The sequence below is a fragment of the Microcaecilia unicolor genome, chromosome 6 (genome assembly GCF_901765095.1).
Source record: "Microcaecilia unicolor chromosome 6, aMicUni1.1, whole genome shotgun sequence".
Lineage (NCBI taxonomy): Eukaryota > Metazoa > Chordata > Amphibia > Gymnophiona > Siphonopidae > Microcaecilia > Microcaecilia unicolor.
Window position 1 is genome coordinate 175,541,761 of NC_044036.1, and position 23,574 is coordinate 175,565,334.

General features: G+C 48.3%; 1 protein-coding gene across 2 annotated transcripts in view; it reads left to right on the forward strand.

The window, feature by feature from the left end:
• Positions 1–23,574, forward strand: part of LOC115471856 (inter-alpha-trypsin inhibitor heavy chain H4-like) — a 148,816-nt gene that overhangs the window by 95,017 nt on the left and 30,225 nt on the right. For both annotated transcript variants that reach the window (XM_030205730.1, XM_030205731.1), the window contains 3 exons: positions 134–181; positions 20,010–20,054; positions 23,270–23,383. In XM_030205730.1, the coding sequence (XP_030061590.1) occupies positions 134–181; positions 20,010–20,054; positions 23,270–23,383 (207 nt within the window). The remainder of the gene's footprint in view (positions 1–133; positions 182–20,009; positions 20,055–23,269; positions 23,384–23,574) is intronic.

The window sequence follows — 23,574 nt, forward strand, 5'->3', positions numbered from 1 at the left end:
TCCCAGCAGGATCTCAAACAAAAGATCTCCTCTAAAACTTTTCAAGGAATTAGAGAAGCAAATTCACACATTTGAAATTAAGAAGTAGACGGTGTTGATGACTTGCCAAACAAATTCTGTTTTTATACTGCAGGTTATGGGAATATGTTCGATTTTGTGAAACTTCTTGCCACAGAAACAGGTAAGTCTGCACTGAATAATTTGCCTTAAGTAACATCCCTAGAGGGATTTGTATTGTTCTCTGACCTGCTATGATACCACATCTACATTACTGTGGTGGTGGGGGGGGGGGGGGGGGGGGGAATGAACTGCAGACAGACCTGAATCTATTACTGAATGCTAGCACAGAACCTACGGTCACAGGCAAGATGCTGATCTGAAGTTAAATGAAAGTAAAAACCATCAAGGATGGCAGTCAGGAAGGGCGGCCCAATGGTTCAGTGAGCCCTGGGTAAGAGAATAGTAGATAGTGTGGGTCACACATTTTTAAATAAATAAAATCTCAGTTCTTGCACAAGAGTGCTACCTATTAGCCAGACTCGTCTGGGTGCATGTCTAATTGGTTCTTGGAGCAGTTGAATTCAATGGTCTCTGACTGAGGCCAAGATGCACTAAACAAAACGAGCCTTTAACGACCCTTTAACGAACAAGTTTTAAACCGCGGCATGCACTAAAGGCCATTTTCCAACAGCGATAGCAGCTAACGAAAACGGAATGCAGATGAGCAAATTGTGCAGAAACCCTATTGTAATGAGATGCACTAACCTTTTCCAATTGCCTTAACGGTGGAAATTGCCGGAAAATTTAACAAGAGGTTGTACCTCTCGTTGGGGCTGCGCTAGATCGAAAAATTGTCAAAAACGTATGTCATATATGCCGCCCAAAGATGCTGTGCCGCTCACCTCCCCGTTTTTCAATCAGCTGATATCGGAGAGTGCAGTTGAAAGCGTCCATCAGAAAAATTGCCTTCCATTTTGGCCGGGTTTTCAATCAGCTGATATCGGAGAGTGCAGTTGAAAGCGTGCATCAGAAAAATAGCCTTCCATTTTGGCCAAATAATAAAAACGTCCTTTTTGGCCGTGCTTCACTCAACTGAGAGACCTGGAAGTCTCTGAGCCAATCACAGCACGTTTACCTTCCAGATCTCTTAGCTGACTGTGAAGCACGGCCAAAAAAGACATTTTTATTATTTGGGTGTGAATAATGGCCAAAATGGAAGGCTATTTTTCTGATGCACACTTTCAACTGCACTCTCCGATATCAGCTGATTGAGAAACGGGGGTGAGCGGTGTCTTCAGGCAAGGTGATATCACAGGTTTGGCGATTGTGCGCATGCGTTTCCTATACCGCTGGCGGAGATTACATCAGATTAACGATACTTTCATGCATCCGATGTTTGAATAGCGCGCCGAACATGTGCGTCTTTTTTTTTTTAGTGCATCCTTCGTTTTTTCTAAAACGGTAATGACTTTTACGTTTTTGGTTGTTTTACGTTTTGTTGATGCATCTTGCCCTGGGGGCTGTTGCAGCATAGCTGACAAATAAAACAGTGAGGTAGATCCAAGGAGGATGTAAAATAGTCTTTATTGGGAACAGGTAAAAGACGACACGACACGGCTGTGTCTGTTGTATCTACATGGAAACAGAAATAGATGTGTAGCATCCATAAAACAATATCATCAGGTTGTTAAAAATGAAAATAAATAAATAAAATAAAACAATGAATATACAAATGAAATGAATTAATATAAAAGAGCAATAAAAACATTGAAATTCGAATTGATGTATAAAATGAAGTGACAAATAATTTTGGTGCATGGCAGCAAATACAATAAAAACATAAAATGAACCAGATAAAAAGTTGGTTAAAAAAATGCCCAGAAACTCTGCATGCTTGCAAACTAAGGGTGATGATATTACAGACCATATCAGAAGCCAGTTAAGATTCATCTGGAAGACCAAGGAGACCTCCTCCCTTCCCTCCCCCTCAATCCATAGTCTAAGAAAGGATGTGGATTGATGAGGCTAAATTAACTATTGAAAGGAATTTTCAGGGAGGCCTGGATAGGTTGCTGGTACTTGTTATACTCTGAACTCCAGAAGAAAGTTCTCTTTGGTACAATACAAATAATGCACTAAAATTGAGAGACTGAGTTCATACTCCATATACCTTGGCTTAGGAGTGAAGTTCATTACTGTCATGGTATGCACAAAACTAACCCATCTGAGGACATCGCCCCATGTAAACAGCAGAAGCTTGTAATGAAAAATTGGCTTCTAGATTTACCTGCACTGAAGAAAACTGAAAATGGGATGGAACATAAAAATTAAGAGAGATAGAATACAAAGAAGATCTTAATTAACAAGAGTTCATTCAGGGCAAGTTTCATTATCTATTGTTGCTCATAGTTGCTCAGATACAGGGCACGTAAAATGGACTGTTTCAAATTTGTCTTGGTCAGGCTGGAGCCCTTTCACTAAGCCGCATAGACACCTATGCGCACCAAATTGGAGTTTCCGCCCGGTTACTGTGTGTTCCTTGTGGTAATTTCAATTTTGGCGCGCATCCGCTACGCGCATCCCCAAAATATTTTTTATTTTCTGACGCGCGGCAGCTACACGCATCAAGTGGAATTTGGCGCACGTGGACCATTACCGCCCAGTTACCACGTGAGACTTTACCACTAAGTCAATGGCTTGCGGTAAGGTCTCAGACCCAAAATGGACGTGCGGCAATTTTCATTTTGATGCACGTCCATTTTCAGCAAAAATTTTAAACAGGCATTTTTTGTAGGAGCACTAAGAAATAATTCTGCGCACACCCAAAACACGCGTCTACACTGCCGCAGGCCATTTTTCAGCGCACCTTAGTAAAAGGACTCTTCTAATAGTAACCTATATGAGTCACCAAATTAAATCAGTCAGGAGAAAATCAGATTCTTTACTAAATGGATTTTGTGACCTACTTTTAATATCTTGTGCCGTGGAAGATCATGTCTTGAATATCCATCTTAGAAATATTTCAAAACTACACAAAATTCCTGGACAATTTCACAACAATTTGTATTTCTTAAGATAAAAAAGATGAAACACAATTTTCCACTTTAGACTAAATAAGAACGTAATCAGTGGGGTAAAATGGAATGGGTCTGCTTTATTTTCTAATCCATAAGTAGTACAAGAGAATTAAGAGTTGTTGGAGAAGGTGTGACATCACTGTCACTGTGGGCAGGACCATTACAAGAGCATCTGATGCCCTATGTGAACTTTCAACCATGTGCCTCCCAGCCCCACCCAAGGAATGGCTCAAAACCCTCTTCCCTATGTCCAGCTTATCATAAGAGTCGGTTCTGTGAGTGCCAGTGTCCGATGAGCACCCCAGTATTGATAAAGCTCCTTCATTGTGTCCGGGTAGCAGTGGCGTAGCAGGGGGGCTGCCACCCGGGGCGGGGCGGTTCGCCGTTGCACCCCCCCCCCCCCGGGTGCAGCACGATGACACCCCCCCCCCCCCCGACCAGCTCTCGCACCCTACCTTTAAAAAAAATATCGGGAGGCGCTGCGCCCTGCACATAAAGGAAATGTGGACCGTCGGGTCTTCCCTCGCTGTTTGTCCCGCCCTCCACTGACGCAACTTCCTATTTCCGCAAGGGCGGGACAGACAGCGAGGGAAGACCCGACGGTCCACATTTCCTTTATGTGCAGGGCGCAGCGCCTCCCGATATTCTTTTTAAAGGTAGGGTGCGGGAGCTGGTCGGGGGGGGGGGGAGGTGTCTATTCGCCGAGGGGGGGGAGCTGGCAGGGAGCACCCCCCCCCCCCCCGAGCTGACACCCGGGGCGGACCGCCCCTCCCGCCCCCCTCTTGCTACGCCACTGCCAGGTAGTGGTAATTTGTATTTTGTATGACACTCCCAATTATTTTGAAATGTTGATTTCTATGGAGCATATCCCTTTTCCTTTCCTACCTTTCTGTAGTCTAGCATATGCCCTTTTCTCCATTCCTCCCCCCCCCCCCCCCCCCCCCACACACACAAATTGTTCTAATCTAATCCTAGATTTATAGACCACATTTTCCCCTGAAAGGTCCAAAGGAGTTTACATTAAAATACTGAATTACAGTTACAATCATGAAGATAAAAAATATAAAAATCAACCCTAATTCAAAAACTGGCTCCCTATCCGTTTTCGCATCCTGTTCAAACTTCTTCTACTAACCTATAAATGTACTCACTCTGCTGCTCCCCAGTATCTCTCCACACTCGTCCTTCCCTACACCCCTTCCCGTGCACTCCGCTCCATGGATAAATCCTTCTTATCTGTTCCCTTCTCCAGTACTGCCAACTCCAGACTTCGCGCCTTCTGTCTCGCTGCACCCTACGCCTGGAATAAACTTCCTGAGCCCCTACGTCTTGCCCCATCCTTGGCCACCTTTAAATCTAGACTGAAAACCCACCTCTTTAACATTGCTTTTGACTCGTAACCACTTGTAACCACTCGCCTCCACCTACCCTCCTCTCTTCCTTCCCGTTCACATTAATTGATTTGATTTGCTTACTTTATTTATTTTTTGTCTATTAGATTGTAAGCTCTTTGAGCAGGGACTGTCTTTCTTCTATGTTTGTACAGCGCTGCGTATGCCTTGTAGCGCTATAGAAATGCTAAATAGTAGTAGTAGTAGTAGTAGAAGTTTTTAGACTTCTGTCATCAGTAGAGAGAGCTCAATCTAGGTCTTAACAGCTGTATATGATAAAAATGATGCCAATATCTTTTTATATTGGATGCTCTTAAAAGATGGAAAGATTAATAAATAAGAACATTTTGACCTGGAAACTTTTCTTACTGAAGGAAATGCCACTAACTAAATCAAACTTCCCCTTCCCTTTTCCCCCTGCTCTGAAGTACTCATTGTGTCCTCTTCCTTCATTCCCTGCACCCTGACATGTTCAACACCTCTCCTTCCCTTCTCCCCCCACCCCAAGGTGTTCAGCATCTCCCCTTCCCTCAGGGCTGGCTCAACCTATAGACCAGGTGAGGCAGTAGCTCAGAGCATGGGAGATAAAGGACACCAAAACTCCAATCCAGCATCTCTTCTCTCTCTTCCTTTCTCTCTGCAGGTGGGGGTGAGGAGAGCGAGAGATGCCAGATTGGGATTTGGGATATTAGCACCCCTTTATCACTGTGTTGGGTGGGGGGGGGTATGTCTTCTGAGAGAGGGGGAGCTACTGGATCTCAGGCGGTGGAGGGGATGCGCGAATGCAAACGTTAGTTCATGGCGCCACAGTCCATGAACTGGCCCTGCCTTTCCTCCTCCTCCTCCCTGTCCCCCATGGAGTGTTTAGCATCTCCCCTTCTCTCCTCCTGAGCTGTTCAGTATCTTCCATCCATTACCCTATCTGGAGCGGCAACAATATGACTGTCAGAGCATTTCTAAAGAAGACTCATCACAACCAGAGCAGGACCTTGAACATCTATGCATGCCCAAGGCCTACAGAGTCTCGCCCGCTCCCCCCTTGAACAAATATAAGAAAAATGTCTCCATTCAGTGCGGGATTGGTTCAGAAATACTTTGGATTTTATGCCAAATGAGTTAGTATCATCCCTCTTGGCTCCAATGTCAAGTTCCTATGTTTCTATGCACTCACTGTTGAGTCATGTCCTGTAAATTTATTTCCAAAGTGTTTCATGGTACAGAACCACTGCTTCATGGATTTAGAATCCCAGTGCTCTCTTCTGTGCTCAGTGCTCTTCAGTGCTCAGTTCCTTAGAGAGCTAAAATATAAATTCTTACTTAGAACACGTGATATTTCCCCCTGGAGAGCATACAAGGCACATTTAGGCACATATGAATGTTGCTTCAAAACTTGGTGCAACGAAGACCATTCTGGGCCATATATTTTGGAAATAAGTGCTGGTGGAGGAATTATGGAGAAAGGAAGAAAAACAATAAGTGTAGGAACAGCGATCCCTATAACCGTAATGGACAAACCAAGAAAGTAGGGTGAAGGGGCTGGCACTTCCAAACACCACGAGAAGATTCTGAAATTTAAATTTTATTAAGGGTGCACTAAAAAGCAAGTGTTCGCGATCACAAATTTTAATCGTGCAGTTAATCGCATAAAGTGCCCCCCTCACATTTTCACCTGTATACTGCAAGATATAGACTGCAGATGTAAATTCTCAAAACTGACATATTGTACTTCAGTTACTAAACTGAAAATAAAATCATTTTTCCTACCTTTGTTGGCCGGTGATTTTATTTTTCTAATCATCTTATTTCGTCTCTGGTCCTGTTCTTCTGTCTGTGCTCTGAACACTATTTTCAGGGCCTCCTCTCTCCTCATTATTTCTTTTCTCTCCTCTCTTCTTCACTTCTTCCCCTATAACATCTTTCACATTCAACTTTCTGCCATTTTCTTCCTCCTTATTTCTGTCTTGTTTCTATCCCTTCCGTTCCCCTTCACCTATGGGAACTATCTCTTCTCTCCTGTCTCTCCTCCCCTCCCCTCCATGGGTACCATCTCCTCCGGTCTCTCCACCCACCTTGTGGGCACCATCTCCTCTCTTCTCTCTAGCATCTGACTCCTGCAGCAGGAAACAGGATGTTTCATCAGAGAAGTCAGGACACTAGAGAGGGAGGGCTCCGATTACAGAGAGGAGTGGAGCAGTGTGTGCTTAATGCTGCTGTGTGTACAAGGCAAGTTCAAAGTGTGGTGGGTGGGTGGGATGAGATGCCAGAGAGTGGGGTGGCGGGAGAGAAAAGGCTTTCAGTGTACAGTGGCGGGTAGGAGAGAACAAGTTGCAAGAGCACCGGGGTCAGAGGGGGCAGCAGTAGGCGAGAGCAGCATAATGCAATTAATCAAGTTAAAATTATTAGCACAAGTAACAAATTTTAACATGATTAATCATGTTAAAACGCATTCAATGAGCAGCCCTAATAAAAATACATATGATACCAAAAGCACATTAAAAACATATCAAAATAAATGTTACAAATATGAAGAACATATTAAAAATATATAGCTTTTAAAAACTAAAGATATAAATCAATATTAAAAGAATGTGTATATTCAGAAATTATAAAAAAATTATAAAAATTACAGTGCATTGACTTGAGGGCATAAAAGGTCCCAGGGAACTCGCTTATGAATAGAGAAAAGAAGTACATTTGAAAACAATTCAACACTTATATTGATTATATATATATATATATATATATATATATATATATATATATATATATATATATATTAATAAATCCCACCTTGAACATTCTGAAGCTCACTCCAAGGCAGAGAAGCTCACTCCAAGGCAGAGAAGCACAAAAATCCTGTAGTCTTCATAGGCTAGGACCAGTCACCCTCACTCATAGACCCGCCCTCAGCCACGCCCCATCTCTCTATATAAAACGCACCTCCAACGTTCTAATGAAGCCTCTCTTAGCAAAGTGAAGGGGGTGAGATCGCATTGTGTCTGCCCCGCCCACGCGTCAAACGTGATGACGTCGAGGGCGGAGCAATGACACAACCAATCGCATCGCTCGGCAGCGAAGCGTCAGGGAAGGAGGCGGCGCTCTCGACGTCTAGCCTTCCCTTCGCTGTGTTCCGCCTTCTTCTGACGTCAAGGATGACATCAAAAGAAGGCGGAACACAGCGAAGGGAAACCTAGACGTCGAGAGCGCCGCCTCCTTCCCTGACGCTTCGCTGCCGGAACCGCCACGGAGGTAAATTTTACAAGAAGAAAAAAAAAAAAAAAACGCATGTTGGGGGGACAGAAGAGGGTGGCCAGTAAAGTACAACAATGGGAGCGGGAGGGCAGGGGAGAAACGACAGCATGGATGCCAAGGGGGGGGGGGGGAGAAGAGGGCGGGCCAGGCTGGGACATGGGAGAGAGAGGAGCATGGATGCGAGGGGGGGTCATGGAAGGGAGAGAGGGGACTTGCTGGAAAAGGATGAATGGAGGCGGCAGGGGACAGAGGAGCATGGATGGCCATGGATTGGGAGGGGAGGGCTCAGGGAGAGGGGAATTGCTGGAAAGGGATGAATGGAGGGGGCAGGGGACAGAGAAGCATGGATGGGCATGGATTGGGAGGGCAGGGCTCAGGGAGAGAGGGGAATTGCTGGAAAGGGATGAATGGAGGGGACAGATGGGCATGGATGGATATGGATTGCAGGGCAGGCCTCAAGGAGAGAGGGGAATTGCTGGATAGGGATGAATGGAGGGGCCAGGTGACACAGGAGCATGGATGGGCATGGATTGGAAGGGCAGGACTCAGGAAGAGGGGAATTGCTGGATAGGGATGAATGGAGGGCACAGATGGGCATGGATGCATATGGATTGCAGGGCAGGCCTCAGGCAGAGAGGGGAATTGCTGGATAGGGATGAATGGAGGGGCCAGGTGACAGAGGAGCATGGATTGGAAGGGCAGGACTCAGGGAGAGGGAAATTGCTGGATAGGGATGAATGGAGGGGACAGATGGGCATGGATGGATATGGATTGCAGGGCAGGCCTCAGGGAGAGAGGGGTATTGCTGGATAGGGATGAATGGAGGGGCCAGGTGACAAAGGAGCATGGATGGCCATGGATTGGAAGGGCAGGACTCAGGGAGAGGGGAATTGCTGGATAGGGATGAATGGAGGGGACAGATGGCCATGGATGCATATGGATTGCAGGGCAGGCCTCAGGGAGAGAGCGGAATTGCTGGATAGGGATGAATGGAGGGGCCAGGTGACAGAGGAGCATGGATTGGACTCACACTTTCACTCTGACTCACAAACAGTCACTCTCACATACACTCTCCCAAACATACACACTCCGAGGAAAACCTTGCTAGCGCCCATTTCATTTGTGTCAGAAACGGGCCTTTTTTACTAGTCTGTACATAAAACGCTACCTCAACATTCTGAAGACAACCTGCTGAAGCCATCTGCAAAATCCCTAAACAGTTCGTAAGTTCATGGTGGTGAAGCCATCCAACTCACCATGTCTCTCTGCCCCGCCCTCGAGGGCAGAACACAGAGAGTAAAGGGATCCATAAAGGCACCCCTACCAACTGGCAACCCCCTCCAACAAACAACGACCCAGGCAGGGGGAGTGTTTCCGTACTCCTCCCCCTGCCTAGGAATCGCTACAGACTGCTGGCAAACTCCCCAACCACACGACCACAAAAGCCACCCGCAACCCCCCCCCACACAAACACACACACACACACATAAACACACACGCAAACAAACACACACACACATAAACACAAACACACACACAAACACACATACACACAGAAACACACACAGAAACACACATACACAGAAACACACACACACAGAAACACACAGAAACACACACACACACACAAACGCATACACAGAAACACACAGAAACACACACACACACACAAACGCATACACACAAACACACATAAACACACACACACAAATGCACACACACACAGAAACACACACACAAACGCAAACACATAAACACACACACAAACACAAACACATAAACACACACACACAAACACACACAAACACACGCAAACGCGCACACACACACGCAAATGCACACACGCAAACGCACACACAAACACACACACAAACACACACGCACACACAAACGCACACACACACATAAACACATACACAAACACACATACACACAGAAACACACACAAACGCAAACACACACACACACACGCACACACACAAACGCACACACACATACACACAGAAACACACACATACACACAGAAACACACACACAGAAACACACAGAAACACACACACAGAAACACACACACACAGAAACACACAGAAACACACACACACACACAAACGCATACACAGAAACACACAGAAACACACACACACACACAAACGCATACACACAAACACACATAAACACACACACACAAATGCACACACACACAGAAACACACACACAAACGCAAACACATAAACACACACACAAACACATAAACACACACACACAAACACACACAAACACACGCAAACGCGCACACACACACGCAAACGCACACACAAACACACACACAAACACACACGCACACACAAACGCACACACACACATAAACACATACACAAACACACATACACACAGAAACACACACAAACGCAAACACACACACACACACGCACACACACAAACGCACACACACATACACACAGAAACACACACATACACACAGAAACACACACACAAAAACATACACATAAACACACACGCAAACACAAACGCACACACACACAAAAACACACACAAACACACACACACAAACAGCCTCGACGGTGCACCTCTAAGTGCCCCCCCCCGCCGCATCGCCACAACAGCCCGTGCAACGGGGCATCAGAAAGCCCCTACCCCCTTCCCTCCTCGCTGCATCACCCAACCCCTCCCCCGCCGCTTCACCAAGCCCCTCCCCCGCCGCTTCACCAAGCCCCTCCCCCCCACATCAACCGCCTCGCCACCCGCGACCGCTAATACAAACTCTGTCCGGCGGCTGCTGCTGCTTCTACTCAGCAGCAGCAGCCCGTACCTAAAGAAAACAAACAAACAAAAAAAAACCTCCTAAAACGCACCTCCATGGAGAACCATCTCACATTGGCTGACGTCTCTGCAGCCGCTCCTCCTCTCCCCTCAACATCAGTGCCCCTGCCGGAAGACCCCGGAGAAACGCCGAGACGTCAGAGGGGAGAGGAGGAGCGCATGCTGAGACTTCAGCCAATGTGAGATGCTTCTCAACGGAGGTGCGTTTTAGGAGGATTTTTTTTTTGGTTTTCTTTATGTACGGGCTGCTGCTGCTGAATAGCAGAAGCAGCAGCCACCGGACACAGTTTGTATTAGCGGTTACGGGTGGCAAGGGGGTTGATGAGGGGGGAGGGGCTTGGTGATGTGCCACGGTGGGGGGGGGTCGGGTGATGCGCGAAGGGGGGGGACAAGGGGCTTTCTTTGGGTGCTGTGCCAGCTGGGGGGGGGGGGAAGTGGGGGTCTCGCTGGACATGGGTGGCTGGAAGGAAGCAGGGGGAGGGTAGGGAAGGGTCGCTGCACGGGGGGGGGGGGCAGGGAACAGGGAGATAGGGATGGGGCTCCACACACCACATGGGTGCCTGCAAGGGGGACAGGGGATACAGAACGGACACTGCAGGGCGGGCAGGGGGACAGAAGGGTTGGTGGTCATCAGGGGGGACAGGTGGGTCGCTGGACATGACTGGCCACAGGGGAGGAACAGGGAAAAAGGAGAGGGGTGTCCTCAGACATGGGTGGCTGCACAGGAGAGGAGGGTCGCTGGACATGGGTAGCTGCAGGGGGGGCAGGGGGACAGAAGGGTCGCTGGACATGGCTGGCTGCAGGGGGGACAGGGGAGAGAGGAGGGACGCTGCACATGCGTGCCTGCAGGGGGACAGGAGGGATGCTGAGGGGGGGGGGGCCTGAGACCACATGGGTGGTTGCAGGGGGAGCAGGGGAGACAGGAAGGACGCAGCAGGGGGAGAGGAGGGTTGATGGGCATGGGTGGCTTTAGGGGGATGCTGGACATGGGTGGCTGCAGGGGGAACACGGGGAGAGGAGGGTCGCTGCACATGCCTGGCTGCAAGGGGGCAGGGGAGAGGGAGGGGGTGAGGGGGTTCCTCACACAACACACACGCAGTCACTCATTCTCTGTCTGCCACATACACTCTCACTCACACACTCACTGTCTTTGTCCCTCTCTCTCACACAGTGTCACACAGAAACACAAACATTGTCTCTCACACACTCTCTCTCTCGCACAAACACATACACTCTGTCTCTCTCTCTCTCACACATTCTCTCTCTGACACACACGCTCCATCTCTCACACACGCTCTTTCTGAAACATACACTCCAAGGAAAACCTTGCTAGCGCCCGTTTCATTTCTAACAGAAACTGGCCTTTTTTACTAGTATATATATATTTCTTATACTCCTGAAGCAGGTACTGATGTGCCAAAACACAGCTGCTGTGTCAAGTCTTTTTGATGTACCTATAATAAAATTCAAATACCAGATTCTTTTTGTCTTCCTTATGGTGTTTGGAAGTGCTAGTGCCTTCAACCTACTTTCTTGGGAGGGATTTTGGAAGCAGATTCAGACATTTTGCAAATCATTAATTAATAATAGTGACAATAATTCTTTCTGTTTTTCTACTATGCTTTTTTGAGAAGGGACTAGAGTCCTCTCTATTATTGGAAGGTCAGGGAATCTTTCTGAAGGTCATTTTGCTTTCCAGGAGGGAGAGGTACCTTCGGACTTTCTGCAATAGAAAAATCATCTTTTTGACATGGCGCTGTAAGAGCATAAACATACAGGATCTGGAGATGATCAGAGATGAACGATCTTTCAGATTTTGGAGTTTTCTGCTGCATAGATAATTTGAGTATTAACTAACTCACTAATAGACCAGAGTTGGAGGGAGGGTTGTATGTTTGTTTTTGTTTTTTTTTTTTTTGGGGGGGGGGGCGGGAGGATAGACAATACAACTTAAAATCAATATTTAGGCATGTTTTACTACCTGAACTGTATAGTATTCCTTTCCTTGTTGGACACATGTTGGCAGAGGTTAAGTTCATTTAGTATCTGTTTCCTGCAGCACCTTTGCAGTTTATGTTCATTCTCCGAGGACAAGCAGGCTGCTTGTTCTCACTGATGGGTGACGTCCACGGCAGCCCCTCCAATCGGAAACTTCACTAGCAAAGTCCTTTGCTAGCCCTCGCGCGCCCGCGCGCACCGCGCATGCGCGGCCGTCTTCCCGCCCGAAACCGGCTCGAGCCGGCCAGTCTTCTTTTGTCCGCACTCGGTACGGTCGTGTTTTCGCCGTGTCGAGCCCCGGAAAGTCGACCTCGCGCGTCCAATTGTTTGAACGTGTTTTTTTCCTTCGGGAAAGTCTTGTCATAGTCGGGAAGTGCTCCGGAAACCCCCCGCCGGGTTTCGTGTAAATCCTCCCCGTACTTCCAGCTTTTTTGCCCCGGTAAGTTTTCTTTCGTCGTCGGGGTAGGCCTTTTTTCGGCCTCGGTCGAGATTTTTTCTCCCTCTAAATTTGGTGCTTCGAATTTCGCCATTTCGGCTTTTGATTTCGCCGGCGTGATTTTTCCGCCCATGACATCGAAGCCTTCCAGCGGCTTCAAGAAGTGCACCCAGTGCGCCCGGGTTATCTCGCTCACTGATCGACACTCGTCGTGTCTTCAGTGTCTGGGGGCCGAGCACCGCCCTCAGAACTGCAGTCTGTGTTCCCTGCTTCAAAGGCGGACTCAGGTAGCGAGACTAGCCCAGTGGAACGTGTTGTTCTCGGGCTCTTCGTCGGCATCGGCACCGGGATCTTCGAGTGCATCGACGTCGTCAGCGTCCAGACCATCTTCCTCGGCCGCCCCTGCATCGAGTGCATCGAGGCATCGGGCCTCTGCATCGGCGCCGAGACATCGGATAGCTGCATCGACGTCGGTGGTACCAGGACCTCGTCTGCTGATGTCGTCGGACGGTGGTGCATCGGGTGGAGTGCAGGTGAGGGCTGTCCATTCCCCTGCTGGTGGCGGTGAGCCCTCGGGTGGGTCTCCGCCTACCCTGAGGGCTCCTGCGGTACAGCCCCCCCGAGATCGACCTTCTTCAGTCTCGGCCCCGAGGAAGCGACGGGTGGATTCGACGTCCTCCTCGTCGGTGCCGGGGAGCTCCGGTGACATGCTTCGGAAGAAATCGAAGAAGCATCGACACCGGTCTCCTCCCCGTGTCGGCACCGAGAGCTCTGGGTCGCCGAGGGATTCGGCACCCAGCAGGCATCGGCACCGAGAGGACCGCTCACCCTCTGTTCAGGAGGTGTCGATGCGCTCCGCTCTGGACAGCCCGGAACAGCCTCCACGCCCGGAACAGGTACTGACGTCGACGCCTGCATCGACCCCTCAGCCTTTCTCTGCAGCCGCTCTAAACGAGAGCCTCCGGGCCGTTCTCCCAGAGATTCTGGGAGAGCTGTTGCGCCCTACCCCTCCGGTACCGGCGGTGCTTGCGCCACCGGTACCGTCGAGCGTGGCGCCGGCTGGCCCATCGCCCAGGTTGAGGTCCCCGACGTCGGTACCGCGTGCGGTACCGACCGCGGCCACCTCCCAGGAAGGCTCCCCGACTACGTCGGCGGAGGGAGCTTCGCCGATGCGGGCGAGGGAGTCTACCTCTCGACGCCCCCATCGTGGACAGGGTTCCACGGAGTCGAGCAGGGCGAGGTTGCAGACACAGGTCCGTGAACTTGTGTCTGACACCGAGGGTGAGGCCTCGTGGGAGGAAGAGGAAGATCCCAGATATTTCTCTGACGAGGAGTCTGGGGGTCTTCCGTCTGATCCCACTCCCTCTCCTGAGAGACAGCTTTCTCCTCCCGAGAGTCTGTCTTTTGCCTCCTTTGTCCGGGAGATGTCTACGGCCATCCCCTTCCCGGTGGTTGTGGAGGACGAGCCCAGGGCTGAAATGTTTGAGCTCCTGGACTATCCTTCTCCACCTAAGGAAGCGTCCACTGTTCCCTTGCACCATGTCCTGAAGAAGACATTGCTTGCGAACTGGACCAAACCATTAACTAATCCCCACATTCCCAAGAAGATCGAGTCCCAGTACCGGATCCATGGGGACCCAGAGCTGATGCGCACTCAGTTGCCTCATGACTCTGGAGTTGTGGATTTGGCCCTAAAGAAGGCTAAGAGTTCTAGGGAACATGCTTCGGCGCCCCCGGGCAAGGACGCTAGAACCTTAGACTCCTTTGGGAGGAAGGCCTACCATTCCTCTATGCTCGTGTCCAAGATCCAGTCTTACCAGCTCTACACGAGCATACACATGCGGAATAATGTGCGGCAGTTGGCGGGCTTGGTTGATGCTCTTCCCCCTGAGCAAGCCAAGCCTTTTCAGGAGGTGGTCAGGCAGCTGAAGGCGTGCAGAAAATTCCTGGCCAGAGGAGTTTATGACACTTTTGATGTTGCGTCCAGGGCCGCTGCTCAAGGTGTGGTGATGCGCAGGCTCTCATGGCTGCGTGCCGCCGACCTGGAGAATAGAGTCCAGCAGCGGATTACGGACTTGCCTTGCCGTGCGGATAACATTTTTGGCGAAAAAGTCGAGCAGGTGGTAGAGTCTCTCCACCAGCGGGACACCGCATTCGACAAGTTCGCCCGCCGGCAGCCTTCAGCTTCTACCTCTACAGGTAGACGATTTTTCGGGGGAAGGAAGACTGTTCCCTATACTTCTGGCAAGCGTAGGTACAATCCTCCTTCCCGACAGCCTGCGGCCCAGGCTAAGCCCCAGCGCGCTCGCTCTCGTCAGCAGCGTGCGAATCAGCAAGGCCCCGCGGCTCCCCAGCAAAAGCAAGGGGCGAGCTTTTGACTGGCTCCAGCAGAGCATAGCCGACACCCAAGTGTCAGTGCCGGGCGACCTGCCTGTCGGAGGGAGGTTGAAAGCTTTTCACCAAAGGTGGCCTCTCATAACCTCCGATCAGTGGGTTCTCCAAATAGTCCGGCAAGGATACTCCCTCAATTTGGCCTCTCAACCTCCAAATTGTCCACCGGGAGCTCAGTCCTACAGCTTCCAGCACAAGCAGGTACTTGCAGAGGAACTCTCCGCCCTTCTCAGCGCCAATGCGGTCGAGCCCGTGCCATCCGGGCAAGAAGGGCTGGGGTTCTATTCCAGGTACTTCCTTGTGGAAAAGAAAACAGGGGGGATGCGTCCCATCCTAGACCTAAGGGCCCTGAACAAATATCTCGTAAAAGAAAAGTTCAGGATGCTTTCCCTGGGCACCCTTCTCCCCATGATTCAGCAAAACGATTGGCTATGCTCTCTGGACTTGAAGGATGCCTACACACACATCCCGATACTGCCAGCTCACAGACAGTATCTGCGATTTCAGCTGGGCGCACGCCACTTCCAGTACTGTGTGCTACCCTTTGGGCTCGCCTCTGCGCCCAGGGTGTTCACAAAGTGCCTAGCTGTGGTAGCAGCGGCGCTTCGCAGGCTGGGGGTGCACGTGTTCCCATATCTCGACGATTGGCTGGTGAAGAACACATCCGAGGCAGGAGCCCTGCAGTCCATGCAGATGACTATTCGCCTCCTGGAGCTACTGGGGTTTGTGATAAATTACCCAAAGTCCCATCTTCTCCCAGTGCAGAAACTCGAATTCATCGGAGCCCTGCTGGATTCTCGGACGGCTCGCGCCTATCTCCCAGAGGCGAGGGCCAACAACTTGTTGTCCCTCGTCTCGCGGGTACGAGCGTCCCAGCAGATCACAGCTCGGCAGATGTTGAGATTGCTGGGCCACATGGCCTCCACAGTTCATGTGACTCCCATGGCCCGCCTTCACATGAGATCTGCTCAATGGACCCTAGCCTCCCAGTGGTATCAGGCCGCCGGGGGTCTAGAGGACGTGATCCACCTGTCCACGAGTTTTCTCGAATCCCTGTATTGGTGGACGATTTGCTCCAATTTGACTCTGGGACGTCCCTTCCAAATTCCTCAGCCTCAAAAAGTGCTGACCACGGATGCGTCTCTCCTGGGATGGGGAGCTCATGTCGATGGGCTTCACACCCAAGGAAGGTGGTCCCTCCAAGAAAGCGATCTACAGATCAATCTTCTGGAGTTGCGAGCGATCTGGAACGCTCTGAAGGCTTTCAGAGATCGGCTGTCCCACCAAATTATCCAAATTCAGACAGACAATCAGGTTGCCATGTACTATGTCAACAAGCAGGGGGGCACCGGATCTCGCCCCCTGTGTCAGGAAGCCGTCAGCATGTGGCTCTGGGCTCGCCGTCAAGGCATGGTGCTCCAAGCCACATATCTGGCAGGCGTAAACAACAGTCTGGCCGACAGGTTGAGCAGGATTATGCAACCTCACGAGTGGTCGCTCAATTCCCGTGTGGTGCGACAGATCTTCCAGGCGTGGGGCACCCCCCTGGTGGATCTCTTCGCATCTCAAGTGAACCACAAGGTCCCTCAGTTCTGTTCCAGGCTTCAGGCCCACGGCAGACTGGCGTCGGATGCCTTCCTCCTGGATTGGGGGGAAGGTCTGCTGTATGCTTATCCTCCCATTCCTCTGGTGGGGAAGACTTTGTTGAAACTCAAGCAAGACCGAGGCACCATGATTCTGATTGCTCCCTTTTGGCCGCGTCAGATCTGGTTCCCTCTTCTTCTGGAGTTATCCTCCGAAGAACCGTGGAGATTGGAGTGTTTTCCGACCCTCATCACGCAGGACGAAGGGGCTCTTCTGCATCCCAACCTCCAGTCCCTGGCTCTCACGGCCTGGATGTTGAGGGCGTAGACTTTGCCTCTTTGGGTCTGCCAGAGGGTGTCTCCCGCATCTTGCTTGCTTCCAGGAAAGACTCCACTAAGAGAAGTTCCTTCTTTCATTGGAGGAGGTTTGCCGTCTGGTGTGACAGCAAGGCCCTAGATCCTCGCTCTTGTCCTACACAGACCCTGCTTGAATACCTTCTCCACTTGTCTGAGTCTGGTCTGAAGACCAACTCCGTAAGGGTTCACCTTAGTGCAATCAGTGCATACCATTACCAAGTGGAAGGTAAGCCGATCTCAGGACAGCCTTTAGTTGTTCGCTTCATGAGAGGTTTGCTTTTGTCAAAGCCCCCTGTCAAGCCTCCTACAGTGTCATGGGATCTCAATGTCGTTCTCACCCAGCTGATGAAACCTCCTTTCGAGCCACTGAATTCCTGCCATCCGAAGTACTTGACCTGGAAGGTCATTTTCTTGGTGGCAGTTACCTCGGCTCGTAGAGTCAGTGAGCTTCAGGCCCTGGTAGCCCAGGCCCCTTACACCAAATTTCATCACAACAGAGTAGTCCTCCGCACTCACCCTAAGTTTCTGCCAAAGGTTGTGTCGGAGTTCCATCTGAACCAGTCAATTGTCTTGCCAACATTCTTTCCCCGTCCTCATTCCTGCCCTGCTGAACGTCAGCTGCACACATTGGACTGCAAGAGAGCATTGGCCTTCTATCTGGAGCGGACACAGCCCCACAGACAGTCCGCCCAATTGTTTGTTTCTTTTGATCCCAACAAGAGGGGAGTGGCTGTAGGGAAACGCACCATATCCAATTGGCTAGCAGATTGCATTTCCTTCACTTACGCCCAGGCTGGGCTGGCTCTTGAGGGTCATGTCACGGCTCATAATGTTAGAGCCATGGCAGCGTCGGTAGCCCACTTGAAGTCAGCCACCATGGAGGAAATTTGCAAAGCTGCGACGTGGTCATCTGTCCACACATTCACATCTCATTACTGCCTGCAGCAGGATACCCGACGCGACAGTCGGTTCGGGCAGTCAGTTCTTCAGAACCTGTTTGGGCTTTAGGATCCAACTCCACCCCCCGAGGGCCCTGTTTGTTCTGTTCCAGGCTACACTCTCAGTTAGTTGGTAAATTTTTTAGGTCAATCTCAGTTATGTCCTCGCCGTTGCGAGGCCCAATTGACCAATGTTGTTGTTTTGAGTGAGCCTGGGGGCTAGGGATACCCCATCAGTGAGAACAAGCAGCCTGCTTGTCCTCGGAGAAAGCGAATGCTACATACCTGTAGAAGGTATTCTCCGAGGACAGCAGGCTGATTGTTCTCACAAACCCGCCCGCCTCCCCTTTGGAGTTGTGTCTTCCCTTGAAGTGTATTGTCTTGCTACATACTGGACTGGCCGGCTCGAGCCGGTTTCGGGCGGGAAGACGGCCGCGCATGCGCGGTGCGCGCGGGCGCGCGAGGGCTAGCAAAGGACTTTGCTAGTGAAGTTTCCGATTGGAGGGGCTGCCGTGGACGTCACCCATCAGTGAGAACAATCAGCCTGCTGTCCTCGGAGAATACCTTCTACAGGTATGTAGCATTCGCTTTGTTCGCATTATCTATGCAATCCCATATTGACCTGGGTAATGTTGGTGCTTCGTGTCAGATAAGATTCCACTGCAAATACCTGGACATTGAAGAGTTTTTACTCTTAATTTCTTGATGCAAATGTTTTTCTTTTGCTCTTGTTTATGTAATGTGGCAGTTCTTATGTATGCCTAATAAAGATAATGTTAAAAAAAAAAGAATATGGTTTGGGTATAGAAATCTGTGCTAAGCACTATTCTGTGAAGAGCACTCAGCCCACAGCACTCTTTATAGAATAGTGCTGAGCACAGATTTTTCCCAGCACCTAATTTTCGGCTCCCTTTACTGAATCTGGCCCATAGTGTGCACTCTTTTCCCCCCAGGGATGTGTGCAAACTATCAAACATGAGTAAGCCATTGCTTATGTGCACCTTATCAGGACTATGGGGCGCTTTTACTAAGCCGCATAAGCGTCTATGCGCACCCAACACACGCCAAAATGGAGGTACTGCCCAGCTACCGCATGGCTCTTGCGGTAATTTCATTTTTGGCGTGTGTCCGATACGCACGTCCAAAAAATAATTTTTATTTTTGGCCGCTCATATTGGGCGCGCACCAAGTGGCATTTGATGTGCGTAGGTCATTACTGCCCAGTTACTGAGTGAGACTTTACCACTAGGTCAATGGTTGGTGGTAAGGTCTCTGACCCAAAATGGACGTGCAGAAATTTTCATTTTTCCTGCATTTCCATTTTCGTCAAAAATTTTAAAAAGGCATTTTTTTGCAGGTGCGCTGAAAAATGATTCTGTGCGCGCCAAAAACATGCGTGTACACTACCGCAGGCCATTTTCAGCGCATCTTAGTAAAAGGACCCCTAAGTGAAGAAAGAGCGTGCTCTTTAAGAGGAGGGTGCACTATTAACGACATTCGTTGAAAACAAAAAATTTCAAATGAAAATGACATAAATATTTTCTGGGTGGCCATTCTTAATATAATCCAAATGCATACTCACAAATGTCCATCCCTAAAGGAGAACTTCTGACTCGGGAGCATCAATTCATTGCAGAATACTGGCTAGCAAGACCCCCTGTGAATTATTATTAACTCCTCTAGTCTTGTGAATTTCAAAGCATTTCATAATGTACATAAGTATTACTGATTTTATTTTTTTACAGTACGTACAACTACACCACCAACATTGCCACCTTCATTGATATACGGTAAGATACTTTCTAAAAGCAGAAATAAGTGTAAAGCAGATTTTCTGTTATAGGGAACATGTTTTATTTTCTCAGTAAAAATGGTGATGGGTCATTACTCGGTCATTTAAGCTTCATTCCTGCCTACATTATTGACATTGAACTCTTTAATGGAGTTTCACTTGAAAACTGATCTGAATCACCTACAGCAAAGTAACAACATTGAGATTATACTCTTCTTAGGCTAAGAAGTATTGTAAGATGGAAATTTTCATGGCTACTGTCTATTCCTCAATACTACATTTATAACTCATGGTCATCATTGATGTTTTAGAGCCCTGGGTGATGTATATGGAGGTGTGAGGCCTTCATACAAAGAATGCCTCTGTATTGCTCCATTGTGCGACCTCACCTCGAGTATTGTGTTCCATTTTGATTGCCGTAGCTAAAAAAAGATATAGCAGAATTAGAAAAGGCTCAAAGAAGAGCGACCTTGTACATGGTGATCAGTCTAGGTTTCTTGCTGGCAGCTGAGCAACAATGTTTGTTGGTTACTGTATCTTATTTGGATGGCGTGTCGTGAACTTTCTCCAGTGGTGGTTTTAGAGATGGATGCGGAGAAGGCCTTTGATAAAGTGTCCTGGCCTTTTATGATGGCCACCTTGCATAGTTTTGGATTTACAGAGAATTCTTTGATGTGGTTATCCCTTATTTATGATACTCCAGTCACTTTTCTCTGGGTTAACGGGGCATATGTGGAATATTTCTCTCTCCATTGGGGTACTCGCCAAGGTTGCCCCTTGTCTCTGTTGATTTTTAAGCTGGTTATGGAACCTTTGACCCAGAAGACCGCAACTGTCCTGGGGTTTGAGGGATTCGTGTTGGTGATCAAGATCATAAAATTTTGTTGTATGCTGATGATATTCTTTTTACTCTCACGGACCCTGCAGGTGGTGTTGTATCATCTGCTCCAGTATGGGAGATTGTCTGATTTTCCTTGAATATTACCAAGGAAATTGAATATCAATGTGCCCAAGTCTCTGTTCTTAAAGAGCGGTTTCAGTTTCAGTGGGCTTCCCAGAGCATACAGAATTTTGGGGTGCTTATTCCTGCGGATTTGAGCCTCTTATTTGCACTTAATTATCCTCCGCTTCTTTGTTAGGTGTTGCCAGATTTAGATCACTGGGAGAGTCTGCAGGTATCATGGGTGGGTAGGGTCAGTGCAGTTAAAATGTCCGTGTTGCCCCTCTTCCTCTATCTTTTTGCTTGTTTGCCCTTGCCTATTCCTAAACTGTGTCTAATCAAGCTGCAGAGGAAAATGTTTGTATTTAACTGGTGGTGCAAGCCACCTAGGGTGGGTCATGGTCATATGTATCTTGAAAAGGAGCAGGGTGCTATGGGGGTGCCTGATTTTGTCTTATTATTTTGCAGCCCAGCGCTTTTTGAGTGGGCAACTTTTCCACATAAGTGTTGAGTACAATTGGAACAGACTTTGATAGGCAGCCTACCTTTACATTATTTAACATGTATGCCTGTGGCTGAGTTGCGGTCTTGCATCCAGTCTGAGCCCTATGGGACTTCTTGTACCCTTGCTTTGTGGTATGCTGTCTGCTCGACTTGGTTCTCTTGTCAGCACTATTTTTATTATGCCCCTATTCAATATGACCCAGGATTTGCGCTGTCAGCTTTTACGACTGTTTCAGTGGTAGGCAGAGAAAGGTCACCGGGTTCTGGGTCAGTTGTTAATGCAGGGTTCCTTTATACCTTTTGAAACTTTACAGGATGAGTATGGTTTGTTGGGGGTGGGGGACCGACTAATTTTCTTTTTGCCTATTGTGGATTTCCTGGTAGGAAGGTCCTTCCAGATTGGACACAGGGGGGACCAGGCCCTTTTGAAGATATTTCATATTTGTTTGAGGACTGCTTGATCTGTATAAAGTCTTGCTCCATAGCCTCCCCCTGGATAGCTTTTATAAGAATTGTTAGGAGGATGTCCTAGGATCGACTCTAGATCAGGCCCAATGGAAGATGATTTATGTGCAACTCTTAAAAGTGCCTCTAATTAAGCGGAACATGGATATAAAATGTTTTTTTCAGTGCTATTACACTCCTTCCCACCTCAAAAAGATTTTTGGTTCTGGCACGGGACAATGTTTGGGGGGATGTGATGAGGAGAACACATTTGCCAACATCTGGCGGACCTGTTCTAAGGTGCAAGCATTTTGGAAAATGGTCTCTTTGCTCTTCCAAGATTTGCTGACTGTACCTTGTCCTCCTACTATTTCTGGCTATTTAATGGATGTCCAAGTTCTTTGCCAGATGACTCTTACCATTTGATGGCCTCTGTTGTGATGATGGCACAGCTTTGCCTGGCCTCGGCTTGGAGGCAACTGGATCCTCCAACACAAGACCATTTATTGGTTAAGCTGGATTTTGTTTATATCTGATGTCCAAATTGACTGCCGTCAAAAAGGATACTTTGGGTTGCTATCAGGCGATCTGGCAGCCATATCGTTCATGGAGGGAAATACCGTGAAGTGGACTGCCTTTCAGGGTTTACTTTGGTTCCCATAGGTGGGCCTCAACCTCAATGTGGTGGGAGGAGGGACTGGGGGGAGGGGGTTGTGATTTGTGTCATTAATGTTCTATCTGAGGTGCACTTGGCATACATCCTGTGTACTAAATGTTTGTTATTAATAAATAATATTTTTAAAAAACAAACAAAAAAAGACTCGTCCTGTTAACTTTGAGAATTAACTGCATCAATCTTTCATTTTGAAATTTTGGGGCCGTTGACCAGTTAAATATTATTTCTTTTGTTAAGTTTCAGTTTACAGATCAAGCGAAACTCTTTTAAATACTATTAAAACAAACTGTCTGGATAAAATTCAAATGGTTTTGTTGGAGAAGAGTCAGAGGTATACCTGATAGTATCTTTTAACTGGATAGTGCTGATATTCAATGATATACAATTAACAACAACCTGTTAAGTCTGGTTGAAAAAATCACCAACCCAAAGTTGGCTGGTTAGTTAGCTGGTTAGCTTTTGACTATGATTTTCACTGACTTACATTAGCCAGTTATAGTCTTTGAACATCCAGTCATAATTAACTGGTTGTCTTATCAGACGTCGTCACAGAATTTTACAATTATTTAATAACTTCTCTATATTGATAGTCAAGTGATCAGCATTGTGCTTAGGTAATGAAAATTGCCTATCTTTCTTTCTTCAATAGGTATCGACTATCCAGATTTTATCTTGCAACTACCATGGCAAAATGATTCATTTTGCATAGACATCAACATAGATCATCAGAAATCTCTGAATCTGGTTTCTGATCCTGACACAGGTATAACCTTTGCCATGGCCTAGTTTATTCCTTAAGACAGCATTTCAACACAATCTAGAAAAATATTGTCTGGGTAAAAATCATTCGTTCACTAGCACTGAGTGTTATTTAATATCGTAAAGTCTCTGCCCCTTAGGAGGGGGAACACTTCAGCCCTCGGAGGTAAACTCCTCAGCTGGAATAAGACAATT